Source organism: Carya illinoinensis, chromosome 7 (assembly GCF_018687715.1).
Source record: "Carya illinoinensis cultivar Pawnee chromosome 7, C.illinoinensisPawnee_v1, whole genome shotgun sequence".
Classification (NCBI taxonomy): Eukaryota; Viridiplantae; Streptophyta; class Magnoliopsida; order Fagales; family Juglandaceae; genus Carya; species Carya illinoinensis.
In genome coordinates this window covers 38223786-38244626 of record NC_056758.1, presented here as the reverse complement: position 1 = coordinate 38244626, position 20841 = coordinate 38223786, and the positions used below count along the sequence as shown (strand labels likewise).

The following is a 20841-nucleotide window of genomic DNA, read 5'->3' as shown; positions in this document are numbered from 1 at the left end:
GAAATTAGGATTAATGCTCAAAATTAATATTTTATCATAAAGCATTAAAATACATTTTCCACATGTGCATGAATATTTTTGAAAATTAAATTTGAAAATTTTGAAAGATGATTGATTGTCATCTTTTGCATGTGCATGCCTTGATTAAAGGGTTGAACTTTGAAAATATTAAAGATGATTGATTGTCATCTTTCACATGTGCATGTTTTATTTGAATTTTTTCAAAAGTGATTGATGCTTTTTTAGACTTATACAAAAAGTAAAAGATTAGGTTTGAATTTTTTGAAAATGAAAGTGTGCTCATTTTGTCATATGCCAAAAGTAAAAGATTAGGTTTGATTTTTTTGAAAAAGTGAATGATGTTGTCTTTGACAATTGAGAAAGAAGAACCTTTTATTTGAATTCTTTGAAAAAGTGAATGATGTTGTCTTTGACAATTGAAAAAGAAGAACCTTTTATTTGAATTTTTTGAAAAAGTGAATGATGTTGTCTTTGACATGTGAATCTTTTTTAAATTTGAATATGAAGTCTCATATGCCTATAAATAGATCATTTGAGAGCTTCACATTTACAACACCAAGAGCATACAACATTCATTCAAAGCTTTCATTCTCTCTTCTCTAAACATTGAGCCTTAATCCTTGTTCATTTTGAGAGATATAGCTTGCGCTGTATTGTTCTTATTTCACTCGTTGAGGAGTGTTTTCTGATAACCTACCCACTATCAGCTTTTGTATCAGAAAAAGGGTGTGTATAACCCTTGTGTGTGTAGAAAGTATTCTACACAGGGAATAGTTGAATCACCACGTGTAAGGTGATTGCAAGTGTAGAGGGTGTTCTACACGGATCCTTTGTAGCGGTGTTGTTCAAAGGTGTAATAGGTTTCTATCTCCACCTGAAGGAGGTTGAATAGTGAATTTGGGAATCCTCAAGGGGTAGCTTGAGGCGAGGACGTAGGCAGTGGGGCCGAACCTCGTTAACATACTGAGTTTGCTTCTCTCTTACCCTTACTCCTTATATTTATTGTTATTTCATATTTTGTTTATATTTTATATTATATATTTGATTTATAATTGTTATTTTTTTAATACAACTCAATTCACCCCCCCTCTTGTGTTAGTCATCTGGGCAACAATTGGTATCAGAGCTAAGAGCTCTATTATAAGATTAACTATCTTTTGAGTTAAGATCTTATGGCTAACATTGCAGCTTCATTTGGTGAAGGTCAATCTAGTAGTCGGCCTCCACTCTTTTGTGGAGATAATTACTCATTCTGGAAAGTTAGAATGAGAATATTTCTTCAAGCTCAAGGTAGAGAAATATGGAAATGTATTGTAAATGGACCTTATATTCCAACAAAAGTGGTTGGTGGAGTAAAGGTCAAAAAGGAAGAAGAAGAGTTTGATCGTGAAGACGATAGACTTTATACTTTAAATTTAACTGCTATGAATTTATTATATAATGCTCTTAATGGAAATGAGTTTAATAGAATAATGAATTGCGCTACGGCAAAGGAAATTTGGGATAACTTGGAAGTAACTTATGAAGGAACTTCGCAAGTCAAAGAATCAAAAATTTATATTCTTACTCATGAATATGAAATGTTTAAGATGAATGATGATGAATCTATTTCTAGTATGCACACTCGTTTTACTAACATCATAAACAGCTTGACAGCTCTTGGCAAAGTTTATTCCAAGGTGGAGATAGTAAGAAAAATTCTCAACTCTTTACCAAAACGTTGGGAATCAAAAGTTACAGCGATTCTTGAAGCTAGAGACCTTAAGAAGCTCGAAGTCAATGAACTCATCGGGTCACTTATCACCCATGAGTACACATTGAAAAGAGGAGAAGAAGAAGGAAAGCCAAAGAAGAGCTTAGCACTTAAAGCTGTTCCTCATGAAAGTGAAAGTGATGAAGATGAGGAAAATAACGATAAAGATGAAGAAGTTGCGATGATAACAAGAAGAATTCAGAGGTTCTTGAAGAAAAATAGAACTCCTCCGAGGAAATCTTTCAAAAAGTTTTCCAAGAAAGATTCAGGTAAAAACGACACTTTAATTTGTTATAAATGCAATAAACCTGGTCATATCAAGCCAGATTGTCCTCTGCTAAAGAAAGATCGAAACAAGGGCAAGAAAGCAATGAAAGCTACATGGGATGATGATTCAAATAGCTCAGATAGTGAAGCAAGCAATGAAGAATCAGCAAATCTTTGTCTTATGGCTAAAGATGACATTGAGGTAACAAATCTTGATAATATTGAAAATCCTTCATATGAAGAATTGCAAAATGTTTTAGAAGAGATTTATGAGGAATTTGAAAAATTGGGTATAAAGTATACTGCTTTGAAAAAGAAAAATTCTTCTTTAACAAACGAAATTGAAATTTTAAGAAAAGAAAGTATCATTTTGAAAGATGAAAATCTTGAATTGAATAAGAAGAAAACCGATTTAGAAAATATTGTTGAAAACTTTACGAATGGAAAAAGAAATTTTGAAAAACTTCTTGGTAGTCAAAGATGTGTTTTTGACAAGGCAGGTTTGGGATATATGCCAAAACAAAAATACAAACCTTATAAAAATTTCTTTGATAATCATTCTACCTCAAAGACTAATATTCAAAATTCTTTTCATAAAAATAATTTTGTCAAAAAAGGATATTATTATAATCATTCAAGTTTTTCATATATGTCACATGCTATTTGTAATTTTTGTAATAGAAATGGTCATAATTATCATACTTGTCCTATTAGAAGAAATCATACAATGACTATTAGGGCCATATGGGTACCTAAAAATCTTGTTTCTTCTAATACTAATAAATAAAGGACCCAAAGAACTTGGGTACCAAGAAAAATCATTTTAATTGTTTTTATAGGTATGCATGAAGTCATCCACAAGCAAAAATAAGTGGTTTTTAGATAGTGGATGTTCAAGACACATGACGGGAGACAAGACTAAGTTCTTTGATCTTAGATCTAAAGAAGAAGGACACGTGACATTTGGAGACAACTCGAAAGGGAAGATCGTGGGAATAGGTAAAATTGGTAATGAATCTTCTCTTATAATTGAAGATGTTCTACTTGTTGAAGGTTTAAAACATAATCTTTTGAGCATAAGTCAATTATGTGATAAAGGATTTACAGTTACTTTTAAAATGGATAAATGCATTATTTTGAATGATCATGATTGTAATATTTGTTTTATTGCTTTTAGAAACAATAATGTTTATACAATTGATTTTGAAGAAATTACCTCACAAGATGCTATTTGCTTGTCAGCTCAAAATGAAACTAGTTGGTTATGGCATAGAAGATTAGGTCATGCCAACATGGAACTTATTTCCAAACTTTCAAAAAATGATCTTGTCAGAGGTTTACCAAAAACATATTTTCTTAAAGACAAAATTTGTGATGCATGTCAATTTGGTAAACAAACAAAAACTTCTTTTAAAACTAAGAAACATATTTCCACTACTAGACCATTGCAACTGATACACATGGATCTTTTTGGACCAAATAGAGTTGCAAGTCTAGGAGGAAAATATTATGCATTTGTTATTGTTGATGATTTCTCTAGATATACTTGGGTCATCTTTCTTGCTCATAAAGATGAGGCACATAATGCCTTTACCAAGTTATGCAAGAGAATTCAAAATGAAAAGGGCTATACTATTTCAAGTATCCGAAGTGATAGGGGAAAAGAATTTGTTAATAAAAATATTGAAACATTTTGTGATGAAAACGGTTTTATTCATAATTTTTCTGCTCCTCGAACTCCTCAACAAAATGGGGTAGTAGAGAGGAAAAATAGATCTCTTCAAGAGATGGCAAGAACAATGCTCAATGAGAACAACTTGCCTAGTTATTTTTGGGCCGAAGCGGTAAGTACTGCATGTTATGTTATAAATAGAGTTATGTTAAGGTCTAAATTAGATAAAACCCCCTATGAGCTTTGGAATGAGAAAAAGCCCAACATTGGTTACTTTCATGTATTTGGATGCAAATGTTTTATTTTGAATGACAGAGATAATTTAGGCAAGTTTGATGCAAAATCTGATGAAGGTATTTTTCTCGGGTATTCTACTAATAGTAAAGCTTATAGAGTATTCAACAAAAAGACTTTAACTGTACAAGAATCTATGCATGTAGTATTTGATGAATCTAATTCTCCACTCTCCAAGAAATCTATTGATGAAGAAATAGAAGGTATAAATAACACAGAAAGTCTCAATCTCAACAAAGAGAAAGCAATAGAGGAAGTTCAACATGGAGCCATCAGGAAAGATCATCAAAATTTAATACAAGATGCAACCAAACAGTGGAAATTTGTGAAAGATCATCCAGTGGAACAAATTTTGGGAGAACCTTCACAAGGTGTAAGTACTCGATCATCTCTTAGAAATATTTGTAATCATACTGCTTTTCTATCTCAAATTGAACCCAAAAATATTGATGACGCACTTCTTGATGAATCTTGGATTCTAGCTATGCAAGAAGAGTTGAATCAATTTGAAAGAAATGATGTTTGGACACTTGTTCCTAGACCCAAAAATTATACTATTATTGGAACAAAATGGGTTTTTAGAAACAAGAAAGATGAGTCTGGAGTCATTACTAGAAATAAGGCTCGACTTGTAGCCCAAGGTTTTAATCAAGAAGAAGGAATCGATTATGATGAGACATATGCACCTGTCGCAAGATTAGAAGCTATTCGAATGCTACTTGCATATGCTTGTTATAAAGATTTCAAACTTTTTCAAATGGATGTTAAAAGTGCTTTCTTAAATGGTTTTATAAATGAAGAGGTATATGTTGAGCAACCTCCAGGTTTTGAAAATCATATTTCCCCAAATCATGTTTTCAAACTCACAAAAGCACTATATGGACTTAAACAAGCTCCTAGAGCTTGGTACGAGAGACTCAGTGGTTTCTTGATTGAAAAAGGTTTTTCAAGAGGAAAAATCGACACAACTCTTTTCATTAAATATGAAAATGATGATATTCTTTTGATTCAGATTTATGTTGATGATATAATATTCGGTGCTACTAATGAAAATATGTGTCAAGTTTTTGCTAAGACTATGCAGGAAGAATTTGAGATGAGCATGATGGGTGAACTTACATTCTTTCTCGGATTGCAAATTAAGCAAGCAAAAAGTGGGACATTCATCAATCAATCAAAATATATTAAGGAATTACTGAAAAAGTTTGGGATGGAAAATGCTAAGGAAATTGGAACACCAATGAGCCCATCAACTAAACTTGATAAAGATGAATCCGGTAAGCCAGTTGACTCAAAGATATATCGAGGTATGATTGGTAGCTTATTATATTTAACAGCCAGTAGACCAGATATTATGTTTAGTGTGTGCTTATGTGCACGTTTTCAATCATCTCCAAAAGAATCACATTTAATTGCAGTTAAGCGCATTCTTAGATATCTTAGTGGTACAATTAACCTAGGGTTATGGTACCCTAAGCATACATCTTTCGATCTAATCAGCTACACAGATGCAGATTATGCTGGCTGTAAAATAGATCGAAAAAGCACTAGTGGAGCATGCCATTTCTTAGGTCATGCATTAGTTTCCTGGTTTAGTAAAAAACAAAATTCTGTTGCACTATCTACTGCTGAGGCAGAATATGTTGCTGCGGGTAGTTGTTGTGCTCAAGTTCTCTACATGAAGCAACAACTTGAAGATTTTAAACTCATGTATAATCACATTCCAATCAAATGTGATAATACAAGTGCTATAAATCTTTCAAAGAACCCAATACAACATTCTAGAACTAAGCATATTGAAATAAGGTATCATTTTCTTCGAGATCATGTGCAAAAAGGTGATATAATGTTAGAGTTCACAAACACACACGATCAGTTAGCAGATATTTTCACAAAACCTTTACCAGAAGATAGATTATGTATGATCAGAAGAGAAATAGGTATGATGCATGCTATGAATATCTCTTAAAAGATAGACCAGAGTCAATAAAAATAGAGATAGATTTTTTTTTTTTTTTTTAATACTTTTACATAAATTTGAGATTCTTAGCCTCATGTTTGAGACGCTCATTCTCTTCATACAATATCATGTCATTCTTATTCATGGGAACCGGCAAGCGGAATGAAGAATCTAATAAAGATTTCAACTGTTTATTCTTCTGCCGAATGATTCCTTCCCTTGTGTGAGACTCTTGAACAATTTGTTGAAGTACAACAATTTGTTCTTTGAGCTTTTCAACTTCGTGATTTTTGGCTTGTAGCCGCTGAGAAAAAGCCACAATAGAGGAAGAGTAGCGAGTCCCAAGACTCACCAAGTCATAAATAGCATCAGAATCTGACTTATTAGTCAGATTATTATTTTCTTGCTGCAACATGGCACCAATGGTAGCTGCAGAAAGAATAGGAGGTTGAGATGCAGAATGCCTCATGGATGGATCTAGAGAAATGTTAGAAGAATGAGCCATTGAGAAAAGAATAGAAGGCTTAAAACGAGAATGCTGAAGGAATGCAGATGAGTTATAGAGATGAGATGAAAACTTGATGCGGATTAGATGAACTTCAGGACTGATTTTATAGAGATAGCATAAAGAATAAGACAAACTATTTTCTCTTCAAATCTTATTTAGTCAAAAGAAATACAAGATATGCTGGACACACATTGTCAAAAGTTTTCTTACTAAGCCAGCGAGATTAACAGTAGATTGTCCCTATTTTTCTAGTAAACGATGAACCTCTGCTGTTATCTGCCGATGTTGACCTTGTATCTGAACCCTTTCTCGTTCCAGCTCTTCTATTCGTGGTTGCAGATCATGAGCATACCAATCTGCAAATTTTTTCAACTCTTGGTTTTCTTGCTTTAGCCTTTTATTCTCACTATCCTTATTAGCAAGCTTCTGTCGTAACTTAGATATTTGCATGTTAAGATGATCAATCTCACTCACCCTCGCCATTAACCTTCGAGACATGATCGTAACAGAGGCAGCATATTGATTACTGAGCATTCTTGATTCTGCAATAATCTCAGAATCAGCCTTACTAGAAAAACGGTTCACTGCTCCTATCATGGTATTGACGGCCTCAGGAGAGAAGATTGATGATTGATGCGTCAAGGGTTCCTGATTCAAGTCTGGAACATTAGTGGAAGAGAATTGCTCAGCCATTCTATCGTTGTGGAAAAACAGAACTCAGGTCAAGAAGTGATTATTTTTTTGGCATCCGATAGATGAAAATGATCATTTTTTTATAGAAACTCGGAGCCTTCAATCCCGTTTGTCAACAACATCAGGCGATTGTTTAAATCTTCAGCCGTATTAAATTCATAGAGTTAGGCCTCGAGGCTTTGCAGCACTTGTCGGGTCACGGACGGCTCCATTTTTCAACTATCTACAGTGACTATTAAACGCATCGTTTTCTTCAGTCCATTTTCTTGTTGCGGATCCTTTTTAATGATGCCAAAAGGGGGAGAAGTGTTAGACTAGAACATTAACATTGTTTAAATTGCTAAACTTGTTATATATGCTTGGAATTATATTTATACTTTTGCTTGAAAAACTAACGCATATTTTCAGGGGGAGCTTAAGTATTAATATAGGTTTCAAGTTCTATCAAATATTTGTCATCATCAAAAAGGGGGAGATTGTTGAACTCAAGATTTCAAGTTTCATGTGATTATAAATCTACACATGGATTTTGATGATAACAAATGAATTCAAAGAATAAAGAAGTCTCAAGCTCAAGTTGTCTACACAATGGAGTCAAGCACATCAAGGAAACAAGCATGAGCAAGAAGGGAACAAGTTCACATTAAAATTATAGAGTAATGTTGTAAATCTCTTCAAAATTCGAAATTAGGATTAATGCTCAAAATTAATATTTTATCATAAAGCATTAAAATACATTTTCCACATGTGCATGAATATTTTTGAAAATTAAATTTGAAAATTTTGAAAGATGATTGATTGTCATCTTTTGCATGTGCATGCCTTGATTAAAGGGTTGAACTTTGAAAATATTAAAGATGATTGATTGTCATCTTTCACATGTGCATGTTTTATTTGAATTTTTTCAAAAGTGATTGATGCTTTTTTAGACTTATACAAAAAGTAAAAGATTAGGTTTGAATTTTTTGAAAATGAAAGTGTGCTCATTTTGTCATATGCCAAAAGTAAAAGATTAGGTTTGATTTTTTTGAAAAAGTGAATGATGTTGTCTTTGACAATTGAGAAAGAAGAACCTTTTATTTGAATTCTTTGAAAAAGTGAATGATGTTGTCTTTGACAATTGAAAAAGAAGAACCTTTTATTTGAATTTTTTGAAAAAGTGAATGATGTTGTCTTTGACATGTGAATCTTTTTTAAATTTGAATATGAAGTCTCATATGCCTATAAATAGATCATTTGAGAGCTTCACATTTACAACACCAAGAGCATACAACATTCATTCAAAGCTTTCATTCTCTCTTCTCTAAACATTGAGCCTTAATCCTTGTTCATTTTGAGAGATATAGCTTGCGCTGTATTGTTCTTATTTCACTCGTTGAGGAGTGTTTTCTGATAACCTACCCACTATCAGCTTTTGTATCAGAAAAAGGGTGTGTATAACCCTTGTGTGTGTAGAAAGTATTCTACACAGGGAATAGTTGAATCACCACGTGTAAGGTGATTGCAAGTGTAGAGGGTGTTCTACACGGATCCTTTGTAGCGGTGTTGTTCAAAGGTGTAATAGGTTTCTATCTCCACCTGAAGGAGGTTGAATAGTGAATTTGGGAATCCTCAAGGGGTAGCTTGAGGCGAGGACGTAGGCAGTGGGGCCGAACCTCGTTAACATACTGAGTTTGCTTCTCTCTTACCCTTACTCCTTATATTTATTGTTATTTCATATTTTGTTTATATTTTATATTATATATTTGATTTATAATTGTTATTTTTTTAATACAACTCAATTCACCCCCCCTCTTGTGTTAGTCATCTGGGCAACAGATCTATTTATTAGAAGCAAAATCAGTCAATTGTTATGACATGATTCATTATTACAAGCAAACTTAGTAATTTTTTATGAAGACAAATTATTTGGCTAGTGAAAAGGGGAAATGTTAAATTTATTGTATGTTTGTTGAGTCTGGTGTATGACATTTTTAAACAGTTTAATTATAGTTTAGCTAAAATTAAAATTTAACTTTAGTTAGACAACTAATGTTGATGCTTCCCAAAGGTAAGTTGTCATTAAAGGGAATACATGTTTCTCTCACGATTTTGGCCATCTTCCGGTGTGGGTCCGCCACTATTAGTCAGTGATTACGAGACGACTATCATGAGATTGTGCTCTCTGTGATAGCTGTTGCCTTGCTCGCCTACCAATATTGTATTGAAGATTGATCAGATACTTTGTCTCATCTACATCGGATCTCTTTATATTTAGCAATAAAACATAATAATTCTTTTTAAAAATATTGTGATAAATATTGAAATATTACAACATCTTCAATTATTAAAAGATATTAGAGAATATCGAACCCTTTTTTGTGATCACGATTCATGAAATCGACCAATCAGATGAATTTTAGGATTGAATACATTATTGGGTCTAGACAGTTTTTGACTTGTGATCCGAGTATTAAGAAAAAAATATATTCACCATCCTCGTATCATTTTATGATATGGTATTAGATAATTAATTCATAAATAAAATATAATAAATAGTCTCTAATCACCAAATATCACGTCATGAAATGATGAGAAAATAATGAATAGAATTGTTCAAAATTAAAACATTTTTCAAAGACTTCTTTCTGATTGTTAGACTCTCTTTCATGCAAAATCTACAATCTCGTTTCAATGCTCTTCCATTTTTCAACTAAATAAAAATTTAAATTTTGTAATCTTAATTATATATTTAGAACCAAGAACTTAGATTTTGTGCAGGTGCCCAACAATACAAGCGTGTACTGTACTTACTACGTATATGGTCCCTCCGCATTTAATAATAGCATATTGTCTTCTATTTGTCACAATCAACCACCTGTCCATTAAAAGTGTTAATAGTAGGCTCAATAAAACTAACATATAGCCAAAATTTAGTTAAGGTACATAATAAGTGATTGCAATAAATTTAACAAATGAAGGGTAATTATAGCCCAAAACTATTTCATTGGTTAAAGTTGGCCAGCCCCTAAATATTATTCTAAAATGAAATAATTCATTTTTTCACTATTTTAGTCTCAGCGCAAGAAAAAAATGCTAGTTCTAATACCACGTGAAAGTTACAACCTTGGAGGTAGCGCGTGTTGGCTGATTCGAATACTTTGGGTTTTAATAGGTTGTGTAAATTGTAATTAGGAAAAACTTCAAAAAATTTTGTGATTTAGAAAACACGTTGATTTGGAAAAAGTTTGAAAATTAATGTGTACTTTTTTAATAATAAATAAATATTTAAATTATAATTAAAATTAAAATAAATAAAAAGATCAAAAATTAATATTTTAATAGAATAATGATAAATTTGTTGAGTCTATTATTTGATATTGTGAAAAGTGACTAACTAAAATTTATAAAAATGAATTTTCTAGTTAAATTTTGATTAAAGTTTATTGAGGCTACTACTAAAACTCTAACACGTAGTACTTTGGTGAATTTGATTTTAAATAATCTTCAAATGGTTTTAAAAGCAATTAAAATAAATAATAAGGAAGAACATATTTAGCATAGTAATGCTAGATATAAAGTGTAAATTTCACGTACTCTCTTTAAAATAAAGTAGATCCATTGTTAAAAAAGATAATTTTTTTTATTTGAGTCTCAAATTTATCTATCTTTTCTAAGAGAGTGAACAAAACTTGTTGTAAATATTATTTTTCTATTGAATAAGTTTTGTATCTTCATTGAAACGTTACAGAAACATTTACAGGACACTTTTATAATTAATAATGCCCCCGTAAAAACGAGAAGCCGTGAACTTCATGATCCCATTACATGTTACTCTCAAAATGCTAAGGATTCCTATGGATGTTTGAAATATTTCATAATTATGTAAATAGTAATGAATTAAAATTTATAAAATTTGTATTGATTTTTATATTTTACACTCAAAGTTTTAAAATTTGTATTGAAGTTTGGTGTTTAAATAATAATTAGATAATAACTGAACGAAAGAGTTGAAAATTTGATTAAATAATATTTTATGTTTTTGCGATGTTTCTAAATAAAATTATAATTTTTTTTGATAATTTTAAAAATTATACTGGTACATGTACAAACGTGCCTTGAAACTGCAAAGCAATGCCCCATTTTGTAACCCATTTGACTTTTGGACAGTGTTCTCGGCCGCCGTTCAGGTTTTATAGTTGGGCGTACCATTAGTGTAATATTTTTTTAAAAAAAATTAAAAATAAATATAAATTCACTAATAATTATTTTCTTAATTATTAATTAAAAAAATAAAATATACAAACGTCCAAAATGGGTGAATAAAACAGTATGGAAGTTAGCATTTTCCTTACACATTTCAAGACAGTCACAAACCACCTTCGTAACCGACAAAACTGAATGGAATTATTGGGAGTTGCTGATACGTCCTTTTCCCGTTCCTATTATTTGGAAAAAAAAAAAAAAATTAATAAAAAAAATATCGTTCGTAGAGCTGAAGATGGTCGCAAATAATTTAATCTGAGTCGGCTCTCGTCTGATTGCCTAACTGAATCTTGTGAATGCTGTACAGTCCGACTGACTGGAACTTGCAACAACCAATAGGCATGAGTTTTCCTTTGCCTCAATTATTGAATCACTTTGGAGTTGGACCCTTATTATAACAGTGAAAGGCAGCGGGGCAGGCAAGCGGTATTCGCACTAAGTTACAGAAATATTTTAATTATAAAAAAACAATATATAAATAAATTCATAAAATAATATAATTTGATGTGATAAATTAAATTATAAAATTATTTTATTTACGAAATAGATCTAATAAATCACATAAAATCATCTTATTTTATAAATTTAATTTTATATAATCTTGTCTCTAACACTTTCTCATTTACATCTTTGCAGGAAGAGTGGCGGACCTGCATGTATAGAAGGGGATTATGATTTTTTGAAAAATCAAAATATACATAATTTTTAATTATAATTTTATAAATATAGAAAATGATCTTCAAAAAAAATTTATAATCTCCATATATTTTACAAAATTTTATAAAATTTCAATATATTTATAAATATCTCTCCAATTTTTTTTTCTATAATCTCATAATTTTATATAATTTTTATATATTTTTTATTTTTAAGAGTGTGGTGTAACCAAAATTAAATCAAAACTAAATTTAGAAAAAATAATAAACTTATTAATATAGATCTCAAAATTTTTTATTCTACAATATTAGACTTCTTAATATAGAATCAAAAATAAAAATACAATAAAAATCATTCAAGGTTTGTGATCGATATGAAAAATAATTGAGAGATTTTATTTTCTAGACTTCATAGAACAAGAAAAAACTTATTTAAGGTCTGTATTATAGTATTATATATTTAATGTGATACAAAAATATCTAGAATTTATATGAAAGTTAATAAACTAACTAACATACTAGAATGAAAGATGATATTCTAAAAAATCACTTGATAATTTATATGAAATAAATAAATTCTAAATATTTTATTATAAAAATAATAATAGATGAGTAATATTTCTTAAAACATTATCGTCAAAAACTTGAAATATATATTAAGATGTTATATTTTTATAATTTTATTTCCACATGTAAATTATCGAAATCTAATTTTTTTTATAAATTTTAAATTTTAATATGTCACACGTTAAACAAAAATTAACTCTTTTAAAAAAACTGCTCATTCCATCCCTGTATAGGAACGTGGTCATCACTGTCAAGTTGATCGCCAATGTTTATGATGGATATGGAATAAAACGTGGCCAACTAATTTACCCTTTATTGCTATTAAGTACCAAGCATTTTGGTCGGCCAGTTCAACAGTCCCATCAGTTGGCTGGAACAATTTCGTTTTATTTATCTTTTTAAAAATTGTACCATAGATTTAAAAAAAATCAAAATATATATTTTTCAAAAAAAAATTGCTGATAGGGGTTCATACCAATGGAAAAAGGATCTCAAGTGTCCTATCAAGTAGTACTGTGTTCATTAAAAAAAATGATGATATAACTGTTAAATATATCTATTAAATATATTTATTTATATATTTTATTTTTTAATAATTAAATAAATAACTATTAGTGAATTTATATATTTTTATTTTTTTTATAATAGTTAAAGACGTTTAAAATGATTAAAAAAAATAAAAAAATTCATTTATACTAGTGTACACATTCAATAAGCATATTTTATAGTCACCCTAACATTGTCCTTCAAAGAACATGTGCATTACAAAGGATTTGATCACTTCCTTTTTCTCAAGAGTTTTGCTACGTATAAGCGCAGTCACGCACTAATCTGTATATCAATATTGATTTATTTATATTTAAAATTTAAATTAACACTATTTTTAATAAAATCTACTTTTTGACCAATCACATCATATTAGTGCACAAATTAGTACACAATTGTGCTTGCAACTATATTTTTCCTTTCCTCAAACAGATATCCAAGTTTTTCAATTGATAATTCAATAATTTCAATTCAATTCAACCTAATTTTAGCTGCACAATAGAAAGAAATAATAAATAAATAAATTAGAGAAGGGGCTTGTTAGGTCTACCAAGAGGTGGTCTTGAGAATTTCTACCGAGAAGTGTAAAATATATATATTTTTATTTTTTGTATTTTTTTGAGTATTTTAAAATCCCTTTAAACACTTAAAAAAATACAAATTTATTAAAAAATACATATCCCTAACCATTAAGTTAAAAAAGAAAAAAAAAAAAAACCCACCATCGGTAAATTTTCTCGGTGGGATAAGTGCTTCCTTAATCATTAGGCCTCGTCTATATGCTAAAAGAAATTAAAAATCTGTAAATAGTAGTTAAATCATTTGTAAATAGTAATAAAATGATTTGAATTAAGATACTTTATTGAGTTTTAGAAACTTAAAAAGATAAAAATGAATAAAAATATTATAAAGTTAAAATATTATTATAATATAATTTTTATTTTAGAATTTAAAAAAATTAAATATTTTTTGTTTCTTTTCTAAAAATTTGAAAAAATTATAATGATTAAATAAAAAAGTTAAATATTTAAAATTTTAAAATATTTATATTAAAATGATATTTAGGTAAGAAATGAGATGAACAGATAACAGTATCCAAACTAGCCTTTGGTGGCTGGGAAAAGCCAGCTTGTAAAACTTTTGTTCCATGTTAAGTTGTTTAGAGCACTCCTAGTGGATGGTTTAAAATACAGTTTTCTTTAAAATATAAAGAATGTTGATTAAAATAAAGATCCAATGGATGTTGTAAATCATCCTTATTTTCCAAATAGATACAATAATCCTGTTACATTTATAGACTACCGTTCATACATGTAAAATATTTTTAATTATTCATGTCTCCTCTTATTTTTTTTTTGCCCTTTATCCTAATTTCATTTCAGCCCATGTAGCATTGGCCTTGGTTATATTTGCTTATCTATTTGTATTTTTCTGTTAGAGAATCCACCAAAGTGTATTGAAAATTTTTTGTATTTTTTTTTATAAGTAATTTAAAATAGGACATAATTTTTTATCTTTTTTTTTTTTGTTATATTTTGAATCAATGTCAATTATAGTTTGATTTAAAATAGAACATAATGATATGAGATTGTATATAGGGAGATATTATAAATATTAAAAGATATGAAGATATTATTAATAGTTAGAGAAAATATTTGAAATGAATAAAAAATATTAAAAAGTATAATGTTTAAATATGAAAAAAATAGATAAGTTGATATATGATATATTATAAAAGTAAATAAAAAAAGTGAATTTTGTTAATATATTTTAAAAAATAAGATAAAGAATCCGTTGAGATTGCTCCTGGATCGTATAAAAAATGCTATTACGAAGGCACAAAGCTCAGCTTTTCACCGTTAGTCTACTGAGTTGCCGACTTCACTGAATTGAGTCATTTGACTTCCACTCAGTGCGCTACGCAATTTAATCCCAATATTGAGTGAAGTTTAATTTTTGTTATCCTTGAGGATGTACCAACTTCTAAAATATTTAGTGTTAATAAACAAACTTGGTCCAAAAATCTAGAACGCTCGTACACCAATTCAATTTGCGCCCTGGTGATCACGTAAATCGCTCTCACCACCAGAACCAGCTCACACTCTTCGGCTCATCACGCACACTTTTCATGGGCATGCCCACCTCTCTATTTCATCTGGCCGCAACGGATCCTTAAACTAGTATTACAACTAGATTTTTCCTATATGTAATGTAGATATTCCTTTTATAGCAGTCCGATCACCAAACGTTTTCTATGTACTGCTTCGCCTGCATGATCCACAAACAACGTGACCATAGCAGCTCCGATACTTTTTTTTGTTCTCCTTAACTGAACTTTCAACTCCCTTGCCACACGAAGTGGAAGGCTCAAGGCAGCGGGGAACATTGTGGTAAGCACTGACCTCTGATTCTATCTTTGCTTAACCATCCAAGAAACATAAACTTCTTAATTAAATTAATTTGCTGCACTTTTTGATGTCTTTTACCTAAGAGATTCTAGTGTTGTTTGTAGGATTGCAGTTGCGTTTCGAAAGAGAGGAGCAATGGGAAGAAAAAGTAATGTGTTTCCATGGAGCCTCATTTTCTTAGTTGTGGGACTCTTTAGCCATGCCCTGGTTGAGGCTTCTAAAGAAGGGAGGTTCTGGAGCGGTACTGAGACATATGGCTTGGGAAATGGGCTACGCAGCAGTTTTAGGGAGGAGGCTGGCCATCTAGGGCTTACAGCCGTTAGTTATGAATGAGGACATGCCAGTGGGAGTAGCCCTGGGTCCACTGATGGAGGTTTTGGAAATGGTGGCAGTGGTTATGGGTTAGGCATTGGTAGTAGTGACGGGGGCTCAGGCAATGGCAATGGTGTCGGCCAAGGTGGAGGTTATGGTTCAGGTGGTGGTAATGGTGGCAATGGTGGGTCTGGTTCGGGAGGGGAAGGGGGTGGTGGCTTTGGATTTGGGTCTGGGGGTGGTAATGGTGGAGAAAGTGGATTTGGCTCAGGTTCAGGGGACGGTGGGGGGTCGTATGTTAATCCTCCTGGAACAAACTAACCGAAGGTCCGAAACTAGTCTCTTTTATGGAAGGGATAATAAGGACGACTTTTTCTCCAGTATATAAAAGCATCTTTAGAGAAGAAAACCGAAAATGTTCCAATTCTCTTTCGTTTAAGCTCCCCGTCCAAGCATGGAACTTGAGGTGTATTGTGTAATAAACCAAGTAACGGAATCTCAATTGTCATGTGCCTTTATCCTTTATCAATGGGAAATCTGATTTTGCAGAGCTAAGCTATACTTTTTGCTTTCCTTTTCTTTTTTTTTCTTTTTTTTCCCACCACTTTCCAGGAAAAGTCAAAAACGTCTTGCCAGTCAAACTTCCAACCAGCTATGCAAGTTATTTCCGCCAAGGATGGCCCTAGCTCCTTAAACTGCGAGGTTTGAGAAGGAGAAACACGGCAAGCTACCCTTTCAGAGCTCATTAGTTATTTGGAAACCCTAAGCCAACTAGCTCACCGTTTCCACAATCTAAAACGTGAGGGGAACTTTTAATTGCATGGGAATGAATATTAAACAATCAGTTACGACAAACACAATTCTCTCTGGGGTGCAACTCTCCTAGACATTTTTGTCAAACTTCTCTTTGACATTGCTTTGCGTAATTCCAACATCCATTTAATTAATGCCAGAGTCAAGGACAAAAACTTTGAAGAGCAGCAATCGCAAAGAAAAGAAACGGGCAAACATTGCAGGGAAAATCAGCAGAGAAAAACTTCCATGAAAGATCAAAAGAGCAATAAATTCTACTAAAAATCACTCGACCAGCCAAATAATGAATTAGAATTTAGGGGATCCCCAGATAATTATATATATTCACACCCATATGCACAATACATACATAAATAGTTTTTATAACACTATAACAACATCATGATATCAGGACACACATATAATAGTCTAAACAGCATAAGAGCCTCTCAGACTTGGAGCTTATTCTAGACTTGGAGATTAGAATCGGTCCTGTACCTAGTCAAGCAAATCCAGGATAATGGCCCCTTTGGTTGGGGTGAGCAATAAACAGACCCATTCTGCTATTCTTTGGCCTGAAATGTTCACACTAGACTACATTATGTATAGTTCTATATACGATTTATTTATATAAATAACTCTACATCACACATCAATAAAGATCAGAAACTGGGAGATTAGTTAGGGACATAAGGTGGGAGCACTTAGGGGCAACCTATAGGGCAAATCAAAGCAAACTTGGAAGTAGGAGGCATGAATTATGAACTGAGAACTGCAAGGCCAGAACAACCAGACAAGTCAAGTTGAAGACGACTTATAGGCTCAGTGTATGGGCAAACCTTCATATCCTAGCTACTTGCAAGAATTCAGCCGAAATCAACATTCTGATTAATGAATCATTAATTCACCAAGTAAATGGCTGGTTGTCGTTCAGTTGTTCATCTAAGTACTAACCAAGAATGTACATTGGGCCCAAGTTGCTATAGGAAGCACAAGAAAGGTAAAAGGCCCTGTTGCTTTTGATATTGGGGTTATTTACTCAGACAATGCCAATTTAAGATTTAAAACAAAAAAACAAAGATGCCTTATACTATTCATGTTACAAAATAACTGAAGACCAGATAGCATCACCAACAAGTTCAAATCATGACAAATTTTTAAATGGACCTTAACTTGAACAAATTTCAGTGATATTGTCGCAGGGTTTGTTGAGTTCATTAATGCAAACAAAGGGCGACAGCTACCTATTTTAAGACATTCCTAAAATATTGCTTTGTTTTCTTTAAAGTTCAGCTTAGAAATCTCCATGTACATTCCAATCCAATATTGACATAGTTAGCTCCTAAACTGGTTCTTTTTTGTAACTCCTGCTCTAGTAATTAAAGCATAAAAATTCAAATCTCAATTGCTTGTATTGTAAAATTGATTAAATGTATACTTTTCCGCAAAACCTCACATCCCTAATGGTACCAGAGATACTTAAAATGAGCGATAAGTAAATAAAATGGGCTGAACTTTCAAATTATACCTTGTACTCAGAATTTGAGCCTGCAGTACTATCACCTCCCTCAGTTCCCGTCTTCTGTTCTGGTTTCCTGCAAGGGGGGAAAGAATGTGCAGAAAACTCGGATGCAATAAACAAAGATAAGACATTTAAACAGATGGGGGCATCAAATCTAGTAGTCTACCTTTCATCAAAATCATTAGGTTGATGATGTGAAGATGTGCTCAAGTCAAAAGCAACGGAACTGGATATTCCTGCTTCCGTGGATTCAGGTTTGATGTCCCCCTGTACAAAGAATGATATCCAATTAACTTGAGCCAAAGATTCTCCATGGGAGAATTATTGAGAAATTCGTAAAGACAAAGCAACCAACAGCTAAAGACTTACGGCAAATTTGCTTTCCATCCAGCCAGGAACTCTATCTGAGAGAAGTTTGATATACTGTTCCATTGCCACCTCTGGACTCATTTGCCCCAGCCTTTGCCAAGAATTCCTTGCACAACGTAACCAGTGCCCCCGATCACTCACAGATAGCAGCTTTCAACCCTGTTATTATTACTAGCAATCAAACTATACAGTGCAATTTGGTTTATGGCAATCCCTAGAGTGGTTTTTGCATTCAAGTTTTTGTTTAAGTTTTAAAAAGTTTTCTAGTAAAATATTTTACAAGTACTAATGTGTCAGATTATGTTTGATCACTAGAGGATCTAACTGATCTTGTGCTAACTTTTCAAGAACATAACTACTAAGAAGTTCAAAGAGAGGAAAAGAATGTGCACTGAGCAAAAAGTTATTTTAACCTCAACAACCATGCTAATTGCAGATTAATAGGTGTTTTCTTCTGTATTCCACTTCATCCTTGTTTTGCGAGTTGATAAAGTGTTTTAAAACCTCCAATAGGTGATTCGCTCGGTTCATCTCCCTAATAAAATTGACCTACACGCTGCCTGGCACGATGACTAGTTTATATCATTCTTTGGTTGATTCTCAAAATCACCTCTTGAGAAAAAGAAAACGGATAAAGAGTCCATTGATAAATCTTATCTGTCTCCGTTCCATCTACCCAATCAATGTCTATTGTTTTAACGACCAGGGATATAATACAATGCCGACTAGAATTCAACTAATTCTAGACCTCAGTCAAGCATTTTCAATTGATTGAGACGATTCGGCAAGCATAGATACAAATCCACATCATAGCAACTATATTCAATTAAGAAAAGAAAGAACAGAAAGCAGAGGAAAGTTTAGAACCACTTGGCGCGGGCAGAGAGCTTGAGAGCCATAGGCTGAGAGTCGCGGCAAGGACCTTCCGTAGCAATCTTGTGAAGCCCGTACAGCTCCATCTGCAAATCACTCCCAACACCTGCCATTGCCAAACGGTCCTCGTTACCCGCTGATGACGACTCAAGAACGAACTTGGCAGCCGCCGCGAAAGCCTTCTCCAATTCACTCCTTTCAATCCCCTCCCAATCATCTTCGTCACTATCAAAACTCACCTCCTTGTCTTCACTTTGGGCAAGCACAACCCTTCTAATTTCCTCAGAGTCTGCAACAGCCTCATTCTCTGCTGCCGATGCCAAGCCTACTCTGTTCTCTAAATTCTTTTCTGGAGTCTCAGAATCGTCCATATTTTCCTCCGATAACTCCTCCGGGAACTTCTCGACCTCGGTTTCTTCATGCAAACCACCCTCTGGTAACATTTCCGCCAAGCCCCCGCGATACATGGTTCTCACACTATCCTCGGCCTCACCCGATTCTCCTTCGAATTCATAGACCTTTTCCGGAGCTTCTTCTTCGAATAATTCATGGACCTTCGTCTCGCTTTCGGAAACCGGAACCGCCAATCCTTCTCCGAATCGTATCTCCTCCATAACAATCTCTTCACCATGATCGCGGCTCGATTTCAACTGCGAGTCGCGGAGGCCAGCCTCGGCAGCCATAGCCATGGAAACCAGCTTAGCGACCAGGAGAGAGAGAATAACAGCAAGAGAGACGGTCAGAAAGAGCTCCTGCATAAGCTCCATATGGGCTTTCAAATTCAAAGAACCGAAAGCTCGCAGCTCAAATCGTTTGAAAAAGAAAGGAAATAATGTGGCGAGGATGAGTAAGAGGGCCTAAAAGAGAGCAAAGCGGAGGAGACTCGGAGAGAGCAAGGGATATTTGGGCTTTTTGCAGAGGAAGAGCAAAGCATATTCGCTTTTAGCCTTTTACACAATATACTGGCCGGTTGTGGGTCCCGCAATTCGCCGGACCGTTAATTTTGAAGGTCATTTATATAAAAATAATTTTAGTTATTATCCTTATACTTTATACATTATATTTATTTTTATTTTTTTATAAAAAATATATATTTATAAATAATAAGTATAATAACTGAATTAGTTTAATAATAATAATTAATAATTTTAAATATATAATATGTGTGATATAAAATAATGAATAACATGATTGGATATGATATAAAATTATTATTTTGAAGTAAATGTAAATATAAATTTGTAAGTTTATTTTTTTAGGATGTAATAAATTATAACAGTTTAATATTTTTATATTATTATCTTTTTATTTTTGAGCTTTTAATTTTATGATTTTACACTTCACTTTCTGATTTGGAATTCAAATAGTTACTAAATTTTCGTT

The 20841-nt window shown here is 32.4% G+C and overlaps 1 protein-coding gene across 1 annotated transcript; it reads right to left on the bottom strand.

The window, feature by feature from the left end:
• Positions 1-16967: 16967 nt before the first annotated feature.
• LOC122317036 (acyl-CoA-binding domain-containing protein 3-like) lies at positions 16968-20390 on the bottom strand. Its single transcript, XM_043133927.1, has 5 exons — positions 19453-20390; positions 18586-18691; positions 18383-18483; positions 18223-18289; positions 16968-17269 (listed from the first exon to the last, which is right to left on the bottom strand). The coding sequence occupies exons 1-5, from the start codon at positions 20223-20225 to the stop codon at positions 17258-17260; spliced, it is 1059 nt and encodes a 352-aa protein (XP_042989861.1). The 5' UTR covers positions 20226-20390; the 3' UTR covers positions 16968-17257.
• Positions 20391-20841: the final 451 nt, after the last annotated feature.

Bases quoted from the DNA above. Each gene is read 5' to 3' on its own strand.
- LOC122317036 (XM_043133927.1), bottom strand. From the start codon at position 20,225: ATGGAGCTTATGCAGGAGCTCTTTCTGACCGTCTCTCTTGCTGTTATT. The intron at 18,692-19,452 runs GTTCTAAACTTT...ACGTTGTGCAAG, and splicing joins CTCTCTGCCCGCGCCAAGTG to GAATTCTTGGCAAAGGCTGG. The intron at 18,290-18,382 runs GTAGACTACTAG...CCCCCCTTGCAG, and splicing joins CCTAATGATTTTGATGAAAG to GAAACCAGAACAGAAGACGG.